The 13,190-nt window shown below is 39.5% G+C and overlaps 1 protein-coding gene across 5 annotated transcripts in view; it reads right to left on the bottom strand.

Annotated features, from left to right (window-relative positions):
* phactr4a (phosphatase and actin regulator 4a) overlaps positions 1 to 13,190 on the bottom strand; it is a 49,268-nt gene that overhangs the window by 22,699 nt on the left and 13,379 nt on the right. For 2 of the 5 annotated variants that reach the window (XM_084738387.1, XM_084738388.1), the window contains exons 3-5: positions 12,321 to 12,365; positions 227 to 397; positions 60 to 140 (exon numbers count right to left, since the gene is read on the bottom strand). In XM_084738387.1, the coding sequence (XP_084594513.1) occupies positions 60 to 140; positions 227 to 397; positions 12,321 to 12,333 (265 nt within the window). In that variant the 5' untranslated portion in view covers positions 12,334 to 12,365. Of the gene's footprint in view, positions 1 to 59; positions 141 to 226; positions 398 to 7,636; positions 7,875 to 11,664; positions 11,813 to 12,320; positions 12,366 to 13,190 lie in introns of those variants that run through there. The other 3 variants (XM_084738386.1, XM_084738385.1, XM_084738389.1) reach the window with 3 other exon arrangements.

Raw genomic sequence — 13,190 nt, 5'->3', positions numbered from 1 at the left:
CAAGATAAACCAATTCATTAATGGAGTACTCTTTCACAAAAACATCAAGCTCAACCTACCATTTTCTGGGATATCCTTTAGAACCCCTCTTGCAATCAGCTCTTGCCGACTTTTTCTAACAGAAATCTTTCTTTCCAAGGCTGAAAAACAGAAAAACACATCAGTAAATCAAGCATAAAGTACTGCAAACAGCAGGACAAAGTATAGGCCCATGTGCCCATCATACCTATCGATGTTTCAGTGAACTTTTCACTTGGCTTCTTCTTTCTCCATTTCCAAGGCTTGAAGATCCTTCCCATTTTGGAGAACTTGCCTTTCCGTTTGGATGGAGGTGTTCCTCCACTAGAGTTTCCTTCTTCCCCCCGTGTTGTGCTGTTTTGCAGGTCGACCTCATCGTCTGCATCAACATGACATAGAGGCAAACAACAGATGATTTAAAGTTTGACTTGGGGAAACTATTTTTTGATTGAGGCTAGTATTGCAGAGAATCTAAAACTGATATAGTAGCTTTGGTCAGAGTTTTATTCCTAGGAAAAAAACTCTAACATATCATATCTAGCATAGGGTTTCTGTAAACAAAGAGGAATTTCACTTATTTCAGGCCTTATTTAACCAGAGGAGTGTTGTTCTCTGTGTTCCCAGAGGGGCAAAGCAATCTCACACAATAGAACGCATACAGAAATCAATACACAGTTAAACGTTTTACACGTTTAAAAAGCTGTGGCTGAACAACCACAACAACATTTTAACAATACTGCACTTCAGCATTTACTGTGCAACTTCATTGTGGTCATGTGTACCTGCCATGCTGTACTGACAAACCCACACAGGCTATTCTTTGGGCTTATCACAGATTCTTGGCAAGCCTCTATTACAAATTGGGCACAACGGAATTTAATCTGAAGTCTTACTAAATGCCCGTATCCGGATGACAACTGCTAGTGGCCTGTGACTATTGCAAACACTACAGTACAGGAGTCTTGTGTTTCAGTGCAGAATTAGTGACGTCTTAAAATCTGATCATTATGATGGTAAAGACAAAAATATACCTTTTATAGATGAATTACAGAATATAAACAAAGAGCATTATATATCTAACATTTCAGTCAGATATAACACCCTCATGACTGGCTGATACACAAACTAATATCAACCTTATCAAGCTAATAGTAAGATAAAAACAAAAAAAACCCTCCTCTCTGACACAAGGTTAGATTCCTGATCAGGTATTCACGTCCATACACAGGGCAGGGTTCCAGCTCTAAGCTCCAACTTCAATTATCTTTCATAATAAAAGAGCAAACCTCAAAAACAAGGCTGGTCCAAATTCTACTCTTCCTGCCTGCTTAGTAGTCTCAGGTGTCACATGAAAGCCAGACAGTGAAATATGGACACAGCCTCTTCTAGTCTTATTTACACAGTGGTGTGAATTAATGTGATTTTTGCCATAGCAGTGACGGGTATAGGATTGTGTCACATCCTCTGCATTTGTCAGGTTCACCATCAACAGAAAAAAGGTTAGATAGTGTTTTAAACCAGGGTAATGTCACAACAATAACAAGGAGTAAGAAGATTATTCAGCTAGGAAAAAACACTAAACAAATACACTAACAGCTGTGACAGAAACCATGACTCAAGATTCCCAAGTTGCACTTATGCTACTGAAAAGCCCAAGACAGCAATAACTGGGTGTGAAAGTGCCATTATAATTCTTAGGTGATGAGTCGTATGGCAGCAGTTACACAACAGAGAGCACAGAGCCATACAGAGGGCCTGTGGTTTAAGTGCAGATGGAGCAGAAGGCTTAACCACTATTTCATAAGTTAATGTACAGGAAGACAGATGAGCATTTTCTCATTCAAGTAGTTAAACTAAGCATTGTAGGACAGCAGGAAGGTGGCGTGAGTGATGAGGTGGCTCACAACCAGCAATGATGTAAAAGGAATGTGTGCAGTGGAGGTGCCAGGACTGGCAATTTAGTGCAATTAAGTCTTCAAGCTAACTTAATAATTTAATTAGAATAATGTTGTTAACTTCCTGCTGTGCATATTCAAGGTTGTATGATACAACTATGTCCATTTTAGAAGGAGGACAAAAGAAACAAAAAACACAATGTATAAAAAGTCAGTGTGGGTTTGTGCTTACTTATATTTCTCATTTAATTTATAAGAGGCTTTATCTCCTAATTGGTTTATTAATTTAAAGGACCAGTGAGTAGGAATTGTTGGCATCAAGCAGTGTGTTTGCCCCCTTCAAGTGTGTGGGAGAGCCTATGGTAGGGGCAAAACTCTGCATAAGAGGACCTGCTCCCTCTGTGGGATTAAAGAGTTCATTCTGAGGTAACAAAAACACAACATTTCCTATTTTCATGTGATCATACGCTTATGAAAGCATACTTATGAATATTATAATCCACTTCTGCCAATAAATCCCTGTAAATCTTAAGTACTGGACCTTTAAGAAAAGCTAGATAAGCCAACCAAGAGGGACTGGACCTGACAAATGCTATGACTCAGGCTGCAAACATTTCTCAGACACACACTGCACTAACATCACTGACTGAACCAGTGATGCTGTTGTAGTAGAAAGGTAAGCTGTAATTACTAGTGTGTGACTGGATTACTTTTAAAATACAAACAATATAATTAACTTGTTAAATATCAATGTCAGTCAATAATTACTGTCACAATACTATATTGATCGCAGTCAGAGAACGTGCAAGATATGGTAATTAGGACATGCATCTAAATGCATCAAAATTTAAAGAAGGTTAAGCTTTTAAACTCAGGGTGTTAGTCAGACTGTATCAGGTGATCATAATTTCTTGAACTGGGTTTTTAATTTTTGATAATTGACTTTTCTGCATTAATTCATAATATTTTAAGGGAGAATTGCGATCCATCAAAGAATTGATAATTTCCACCACTCCTATGATTAACAGGATGTAAAACAAAGCAAAAAATCTGAATCGGAACAATCATCATAAAGAGTGGAAAACAATTGTGTTAGAAAACATGAGAAACAAATGTAAAACACGGTGAAAAGATGGGATTGCCGGCTTCCGTCCAGGAACGCCATAACTGACTGATTTCAGCTGAACAATATCTGGCAGATGAAGGGGTAACCTGCCTTACCAACTACTGACTGATGTTGTACGCTACAGGTTTGTACATGTTACCCTGAGGGATTAAAAGTAGATTGTTACCTTTTACAATCGCTGTAAAACTTGTGACCTGTAGATGAGTTCTTCAAGGTCAGACTTGAGATAAATGTATCCAGTATCATAAGTCAAAAAGGAAAGCTCAGGACATCAGGCTCCTTTGGAAAATAAATCTTTTTGGTATACTAAATGAAAATGATAATGATTAATGCATGACCTATTAGAATTTCATCAATCAGGAATATGAGAGCTGACAGTGTAGCTGGTTCTGTCCGTGTGGATTTTTTTCAGTGGCTGGCATCCAGTTTAGGATTAATGTGCTGTACGTACAGTGGGCAACCACAGCCAGACCACATGCTGTGGACCAATGAAAGCACTCTTCCATATGTCAGAAGGGATAAAAGTGAGTTCACCCAGACTGCAGTAGGCCCCTGTCCTGAAGGTCTTCATCTAATCGATTCACTGTAACTATACTGCTTTTTTTACCATTATGTCCTTCAATCTCTCTGACAAAACTGATCTGCCAAATTTGAATCCACAATGAGTTACAAATTAAACCCTAACCACCAAAATATGCTTGTCTTCTTAAATACAAAAAGTTAGTAAGACTTAGGTTTGTCGTGAAGAGAATGGAGCGGCCTGTTTTAGTTTAGCATTTCTTAGCCTGGGAACCAGACAAATCTGCTCATGTTTTCATTTGCTCTAATTCACATTTGTGAATTACTCTGGCAATGCCAGATTAGTCATTTGTGGACTACAGCCCTTTTCATTGACAAATAATTGGGTTAGATTCTGTTTTAAGTGCTCTTCATGTTTAGTCCTCTCTCATTTATGTCCTTGGCTAAAGACCAGTGTTGCTGCTCATCCCTTGCTGGCTGGGCAGGGTGGTCTGTATGTTTCCTGGCAGAAATTTCACTTTTACAGTTTCATGAGTCTAATGCAATATACCTTAAACGTCCAAAAACAAAGCAAGAAATTATGGACTGCAAACTTGTTGATTCATCATCCACATTAGGAAGTAATGCCATCCATGGGTTGTACAGCACTTTCATATCCAGACTGGTAGTTTCTTCCAAAGCCTGAGCTATTATAGCCAAACGGACACTGGATTTATGAGGCTGACACGGATATAGATATTTGTGAGTTTGAAATAATGTATTGGCCAATTGCAATCGTTTTTTAATTGCAACAGATGCATCCTGAGACAAACCATTCTACATGACCTAGTTTGGGATTTCTGCACTGGAATTTCTTGTTACTAGGGCTGGGTCATATATAATACTGTGCAATGGTAGAAATGGTAGTCCAGCGGTATTTGGGTAATTGGATTTGGCAATACTGCTTGGCCAAATCAGGAGCTATCCCTTAGAGTCTCTGCTCTCCGCTATGTCACAAATCAGGGATGGATGCTTGCATAATCTTCTAAATCCAGCCGCCTCGCAAGGTACAATGCTTTGGGCAGCAGGAGCCTTGCCACATTCTCACATGACAGTTGGTGGCAGTAATGCCCCTCTTAGCTGGTTTGCCAACTGCCCCAAATGAAGAGAATGACAAGTACTGTTATTTTAGACTATATTTTAGTTGAATTTACTGAACAATTACTTCATTGTGACATACATTATACCATCACCGTATACTGATAAACTGTGATCAAGATTTTGTGCAGATTGCTCACCCATACTTGTTAACTTATCAGCCAGCATAAACACCTATACCAATATATCTGTAATATACTGATATAGGCTGAAGGATCACAATAGCTTCAAACCAATAATCTGACACTAACTTCCACATTCACAGAGGATACCCTTCTTCTGTTGGAGGGGAAAACCGAACTGTCATGCTAAACCTCTGTATTTTCACTGTCGTTTTCAGTTCGACTCAACATTCACCAAATGTTTCATCACTAGAGAGCACAACATACAAATCAACTAGTTATGACTTGTTGTTCAAAGATGACATGAGAAAATTTCCCGATTACTGTACTGTTACACTGTATCATGCACCACATGGCAGAGAAGAGAGAAATATGTGTAGCTAATCTTCAGCCTTGACCTGCTCTTTTCATCTTCACACATGCTTTCAATCATCTCTACTAGGAGCAGATAAAAACTAGTAAACACTTCAGGAAGTCAGATCAGATTAAGTTGTTTTTAATAAGCAGTATTTTTTTGACATACCTTACTCTGTCTTTTTTTTTTTTTTTAAGATTATGTCTTGGTCATTTTTGCCTTTATTTGATAGGTACAGCTGAAGATATGACAGGAAAGGGATTGAAGAGAGAGGAATGACATGCAGCAAAAGGGGCTCCAGGTGGGAGTCGAACCAGCAGCTGCTGCAGAGGACTGATGACGTTCTACTAACTGAACTACAGGGGTATTTGCAGTTTTACTGACTGATACACCCACAGATAACTTCCCAAAACACACATATCTAAGTGCTGGTTAACTGGCCTTAGATGACCCACCATTGCAACAGTGACTATGTTTACATGCACACTAATTTTCCACTTTTTTTTTTTTTCAGAATATGACAATATTGTGAATTTGATATAGGCGTAAACAGCATATTGTTTTGGATATTTGGGATTATGTAGTATTTTATGATTAAGACATGTGGGATATGCTGGTATTCTTTGGGTCCTAGGAGCTTTCTTTGAACATGTCTACAGCACATTTGGAATATGTGTCTCATTTGGGGTTTTTAACACAGTTTTTGATACTTTGCCTCTTTCTTGTTTACAGTCAGCTCTGTGTGTTGTAAACAATCCAATTAGCCAACAGTTTGTAAGCCTGGGGTAGAGATGTATGCACAAAAAGAAAAGACTTGGATATCAACAGGTTTTGCTCAAATATTGCAATGCCAGCCTTTTCAAGACAGTGTTTGCTGCTGTTCAACTTTTGAACAATCAAAGTATTCACAGCAGGATTTTTAAAAAGGACCAGGAATATTAAAATAATATTTATTTTAATTAACCATGTAAATAGTATGAATATTGCACTATTTCTGAAAACGGATTTTGTGTGTATGTAAATGTAGTCAGCGTTTGTCCTTTTTCATAAAATGTGAAAATTATTTTGTCTCTCCAATGCATCAAGTAAAGAGGCTGTTGCATGTATGTGTGAAATCCCACGCTGAAATGCAGGCATACAGGGGTCAGTGAACTCTGTGCACTGCACTGGCTCTCCCAGCTATTCCTGACACATAACACAGACACCAGTGGGTGTTAAACTGGGAAGGGTGGGGTGGAAGTGAACTGGGTGAACATTGATGTGGTTTGGCTGTGACAGAAGCAAAGCGTGATGTGGTGACCTTGAGTTACAGTAGAGCAGGACAATCTGAGATGGCTGCTTTTCACAGAACAACAAGAGAATTGAAGGCACCGACCCCGAACAGATGAGATGAGAGACAGTCAAGACGTGCAGTGTTCAGACTGAATGCAAACACCCAGGCCTCAGGTATGACTTTCTAAACTGGAGAACTTGTTTCAACATGGCTTCTGTAAATGTTCAGCCACTCAGATGCAAAGGACTAATAAAAGCATGAAACCTGCACTAACCATCCAGCACAAATGCGATCGTAACCATGCAGTTCTCTGGTCAATCAGTCCATATGACTCATGCCAATCACATGACATGTTCACACCATGTACGCAGAATATCACCCCAGAGGCAAAAATACATTTTGCATGCTGAGCAAATATGTACAGAAGAGGATGTTCTCGAGTTACAAGTTTTATTTAGCCTTGAGTGTTGAAATGTGTTAGAACAGAGACCATGCAGTAGAATTTAAACCACATAAAACAACTGTTTCTTTTCAACTAATAGCAGGCCAAGACCTACAGCTTATTTCTGTGTTATTATGCAGAAAAGAGGTGACGGACAGGGGGAGGCCCGTGTTACATAGATGCTGGATTCGCTGGATTCCAACAGCTGCAAGCTGTGTTATTAAGAAGAACCATAGGTGTGCAAACAGAACTTGACAGAGGACCCTCCTTTTGACGGCAAAAACAGGTTCTGAAAGTTTGCACTGTTATTAGCTTAGCCAGAGAGACAGGGACTACACAACACACCTGTCAACTACAATTTGCCTCAAAAGGCCAAGTCTTGTACATTTAAAAGATCCACATGGGGAGAGCTGGTGTCAGTTGGTGCCTTGTACCCCCAAATCTTGTTTTTCAGAGAAGCTTCCACGAGGAGATGGAGCGCTGCGTGCAGACAGAGGGAAGTTTGTGTGGGTTGTACATTTCACAATCACCACATTCCATCTGCATGCATTCTTCTTCACCTGTCTGTGCCTGCTGCCTTCCCATTTCTCTCTGATTTCAAAACACCTGCTCATATATACTCTAGGCGATACTCTTTTTGGCTTTTCTACACAAACGCAAACATGCCAAGCCAGGCTGTTCCCCCATCTAACATCAGTCATAATGTTCACAACAACTATATAATGCTGAGCCTCTGGTCTCCGACTCACCCGTGTTGTGTTGGGCCGGTTGCTGGGCCACTGTTTCACTGCTAGCACTGTGTCCCATGCTACGGTTCCTGTCTCCGCTGGCCTGCCGGGCCCTGCCTCTCCTGAGGCCCGTGGCAGGAGAGCAAAACTTAAAGCCACCTCGCTCTTCTCCAAACAGACATGGAGTTCGTGTAACTCAAGACTGTCTTGACTGCTCACTTGTGTCGTTTAGTCTCTCGTCTCTGTAGGCTTGCCCTCCCCCTCCCTTCAGCCTGTGTGATTTGGTCTCTCCCTCCCTTCCTCCCTCCTTCTTTCGCTTTAAAACACAAACACACACACTCGCTGAGGTCTTAGGTCCCTCCCTTCTTGGCAGACTGACTTCATAAATAAGGTACGCCAATAAGGTAATCCAGCAGTCTTAGATGCCTTTCATTCCCGAGAGCAGATTTTTCAGGGGCAAAGTTCACAGCAGGCGAGCTTTGAGGTTTGGCTGGTCCAGCCATCAGGCCTTGAGGGATTTGCAATGCAGTGGGCCCCCCGCTAGCACCATTTCACAGACTGACAAAACACTACTCCCTGAAGGGCGAGGGGCGGGCTCTGCAGGGTGAAGTAACTCGAGCAGTGGAAGGTGAGCCGGGCCAGGGTGGAGCTCGGAGCCAGAGCAGAGGAAGTGACACAGTGGAGGTGTCCAGTGACTCTCCAGGGACTGTCCTTTTAAACTATGGAATGCATGTGCATACTGGTAACACATTTATTAGATATGAGCAACTCTGTTTTACAGACACACCTAATTCATTGACTATATCTCCCTCTGGCTACAAATGTTTTATTACAATTTAATTGGCATTGGTTTTAGAAATAGAATTTTGTGATAGTGTCTTTAAAATGAGACAAATTCATTACCTCTTTACTGAAAACACAAGCTCTTTACTTTTACATACTGTATCAAAAGCACAGGACAACATCTCACAGTTAAGTGCCAAACATATAACCACCTGAGCCAACAGGCCAAAACTTCTCCAGAGGCCTTATTCTCACATTTACCCTTTTTACACCAAAATTAGCACATTCATGTAGGTTTTAGGAATATGGATAAACAAAAACGGGTGATCAACTCCTTTCCCATTATTTGACTATCTGTTTATTTTCCTGATGTGTCACATTCAATGTCACAAGAGCGCTGGAGAGCCAAGACTCGACTCTTTCCTAACTAAATCACTGTGGTTTGAAGTTTTGTTCCTCTCCTGCATTGCCATTTGTACTTCCAGGTATCTACTTTGTTTTACAGTTTTATGTTAGTTCTCAGTTGTATAGGAGGCATGTTAAGTTCTTGCTGATGAAAAACCCAACATTTTCTGATTCTGCTGCCTCATAAGTGAATTTATTGGAAATTCATTTTACAACTTGATTCAAGACAAGTGTACAGTTAAAAGACAAACCTTCAAGCAGGTAGGCCTGTCATAATGGTAATGCCAAACCAGAATTTGTGTATCAAAAAGGGGCAAAAGAGTCACAGAAGTTACAGATAGAGGCAACTAGCCTGATTGAAGCTGGAGCCATTAAATACCTGTGACTTGTCATTTGACTGAGGAATGAATGCCAACTGTGCCTTCCCACTGAAGACAAAAGCTGACAAAAGATGTTAGTGAGTGTTACTGTGGAGGGACTGTACTGTATCAAAGCCTAAAAGTAGCACCAGCCACCAGCCTAAAGCTGATCAAATATGAAAGTGGTAAGTAGATTTGCTTCACTCAGCAGCCAAGAAACAATGGTAATCTATTGAGCTGGCTGGTAAAAACTGAACATTCGCCAGCCATTTGGCCAGTGGGCATCCTGCTGTAAACCTCCATGTAGGAGAGAAACAGGGCAGCGAGGCAATCAGTGTCTGAACATTCCTATCAGAGCACACTCTGATTAGGTTATATGTAATCAGTGTGTGGGGGTTAGACAAGCTCCTCCATGCATGTTAGAGATAAAAGTGGAAAGTAGGAAAAAGAATGTTGACCATCTGCTCTACTGCTAATCACACAGAATTTGGGTTATAGAAAGTGATCCAAGTCTACTTAAAAGGGCAAGACAGTGCAATAACTAGATGAAACTTTTCATGGGAGGGGATGAGGAGATAATATTAATAGCTCTCCAAATATTATAATATGACAATTAGGCCTGGGCAATAAAACAATAGTGGTATATACCAGCAATAGTCACTTAATCAATAGCAATAAGAAATTTGTTTAATAAAATCTTAAATAGTTTTGCTTAAATGCATTAAATGCAAAGTACTATGAAAGTACATACAAATATGCTGTGGCTCAAACAGCCAATCATGTCCTTTGATAATGGAGCATGCTATGAGTGACAAGCAAACAGCCAATCAATTAACAGACATGTCGTTATCAACTATTAAATTAATTGCTAACTATTTTCGTCCATTTGTTTGAGACCCCATCAGCTGAGCCATAAAGCAAAGATAGTCTTCCTGAGGGTCCACATTAAAATAAGTTGATAAGTGATTAATTTTTTTCTTTTAATTAAAAAAATCCTGATTCAACCTTCTCATATGTAAATATTTTCTGTTTTCCTTGTTACTCTATGAGAGTAAACTGATTATCTTTGAGTTGTGGAAAAAGACATTTGAAGACATCACCATTGGGCTTTTGAAAACGGTGATCAACTTTTTTACAATTTCCTGTCATTTTATGGACCAAACAACTCATCAATTAATCGAAAAAAGGATGGAACAGATTAACTGATAATGAAAATAATCATTAGTTGCAGCCCTATTATGTTGTTCAGTTGCAACGTGAACATGTGACACAAGAAGAGAAACAGTGTGGAGTGAGCAAATGAGTGCAGACGGTGGGGAAAGTGACTACACTCAAAGTCAGACTGTTAAATGCAAAATTAAGTGGTTAAATTCAACCGTTTTTGTCCTAGTCTTCATTAAAGATAGGTCATTAAAAATTATCAGTATCAACCGAAATTTAATATTTTATCATGATAAATGTTTCAGTTTTATTGCCTAGCCTTAATACTAATGCTACTACATTAGAGAGTCACAGATCAAAAGATGAACTTTGGTTCCAAGCTAGAAGCTCAGTTGGTAGACCTTTCACCCCATGTACAGAGGCTGAGTCCTCCACAGTGGCTGTGGGTTCGACTCCTGCCTACGGACCTTGGTTGCATGTCATTTCCCCACTCTCTCCCCCTTTTACTAAAATACCTCACTTCATAATACGCTACACCACCGTTGTTCCCTCTGCAATCCAATTAAAGCTACAGCGCAAGAGCACAACTCTGATTCAGGAATGTGTGGAATGCAAGACCACGGTCAGCCTTTTGGCACAGGGACGGTAATTAGGACAACAATCCTGGAAGTCACTGGTAAACAGAAGGGGATCACAGCCTACGACATCTTCTAACTTATGACTCATCATGGCACTGAAGCGCTTTTCACTCTTTCCAACAAGCAGCAGCAGATGGAGACAAACACATTTTTTTCAAGCTTTAAAACAAACCACTCTGAACATGAGAACACGAAGACCAGCTGAGCAATAAACACCAACCTGATGACTCAGAAAAATTCTATCATACTATGTCATCATAACAACTCCAACACATAGAAATACCAATATAGTGTAACACGAGCCAACATGCTGGACGACTTTGCCCTTTCAGATCAGAATACAAGGACATGTAAAGTGCTCCACTTGCTCAACAGCTATGTTGTCATTTAAGAAACACATCCCTGAGGAGGAAGTCCAGTTTATTTTTACTGCTTGGCAAAAAGGCCAGGCAGGGATGAGTAGATCAAACTTCCTTAATCCGTTCCTGTCACCATGGCCAAGTTGTTTATAAAGTGATCATGGAGCAAAGCCAATGCCCTGACTTGACATTTCAGTTACCAAACTTATCATTTTATTTCAATTCAGTATCAATCATGTCTTAATAACATTTCAACCAAGTCGAAAAAGAACAGTGTAAATAAACTGAAATGTCAATTTTCAACATCCAAAACCGAACGACAGACAGAAAGGCAGTTTACTCACGAATATATTCAGACTGAACAGCCATCCCAGGTACTGTGTTTTCCCACAGATGTTACAAAACAACAGTTCAGCCGAGAAACAAAGATCCTCTGAGACACGTGAGTATGTAGGCGGTGTGTTGAGGTTGTCACTGATCGAGGTCAGTGGTGAAATAGACACAAGGCCATGAGTGTCAGTGAGAGAAACCGGCTCTGCTAACCTACAGGTGTGTCCTCTGGGTGAGGGCCAATCAGATAGCTGCAGTGTCAACAGCACAATGCGTCACAGGGCCAACCCCTTAATGGACAGCCTCATAACCTAACATGGTTTGTTGACTCACCACTTTCTATCATCATGATACTGTGGTTGAGATAACAGTCTCACTATAGCCAACATGTACTGTACATGTATATAGGTACATACAAAATAAAACCTTTAAATGAGATGGTATATACAGGGCTTTCTAAAGGTTTGACTTGTACCTGCCTATACAAAGATACGAAAAAACGAAAGGTTTAGGTTAAGATTTTTTTAAATATATTATGATGATTTTTTTTATTTTATTTTGCCAACTTATTTATCAAGCATAATGGAATTAAAAAATAACAAACCTAAAATATTAAAACTAAAAACTCAAAATTTTTAATTGCAGTATTGGAAAAGGGAGTTTCTCTTACCAGGATTTTCCATCACAGTGTACAAAACTCAGCAGTCAGCAGCTCCTGAAACAAAGGAACAAATGCAATATTAAATGTATTGACAAAATCTTAATAATTAACAATAACAATCAATAACATAATGCAGACAACTTCATTGGGTGTGTAATTACAAGAGTTGTTGGACACAGTATAAATAAATGCTTGACTTCATGAATTCTTCTCACTTGTCATCCTTCTGTAATCTTCCAACATAATTCACAGCTAAAAACTTTTTAATAGACTATAAAAGTGCAGTCAATAAATCGCTGCCAGGCAACAGATGGTGAAGCACTGACTGCAATGTCCCCACAACCACCAGATGCAACCAGCAGATATTTGCAGTTATTAATAAAGTATTTTTGTATAGTCTGTTTTCTTTAAGCACAGAGTAGTGCAATGGTATTGTATTGTTGTGAGAATCCTGAGTTCACGTAACTGTAAAAACTTAATAAGGAAACAATAAATGGGACAGTAAGTCCAAACTTCTCAATTTAAACATTGTTATTTATTTAGAATATTACAAGGAACCAGGTGGCTTTACAACAATATAACAGATATAGAAATCTGCTCACAAAGGCTGAGATTTTAAATAATTTACACTGTCGATGTTGCCTATTCACAGGTCAGAGCCTGTAAGTCCCAGTGGATGTTCCAGAATCTTAATGTTTGGGCATAGAGCAAATTAGATCGCCCCCAGGAACAGAATTTAATTCTAACAAGTAACCACTATCATGCTCCAGTTTCAAAAACTGGTCTCACTATAATCAGACTTGCTAATATGGGGACTAACATTCATCACACATAGGGCTGGGCAATATAATGATATTATATTTTATTGTGATATGACAC

Source organism: Lutjanus erythropterus, chromosome 16, assembly GCF_056507025.1.
Source record: "Lutjanus erythropterus isolate fLutEry1 chromosome 16, fLutEry1.hap2, whole genome shotgun sequence".
Classification (NCBI taxonomy): Eukaryota; Metazoa; Chordata; class Actinopteri; order Lutjaniformes; family Lutjanidae; genus Lutjanus; species Lutjanus erythropterus.
This window is presented reverse-complemented; position numbering and strand designations above follow the sequence as displayed.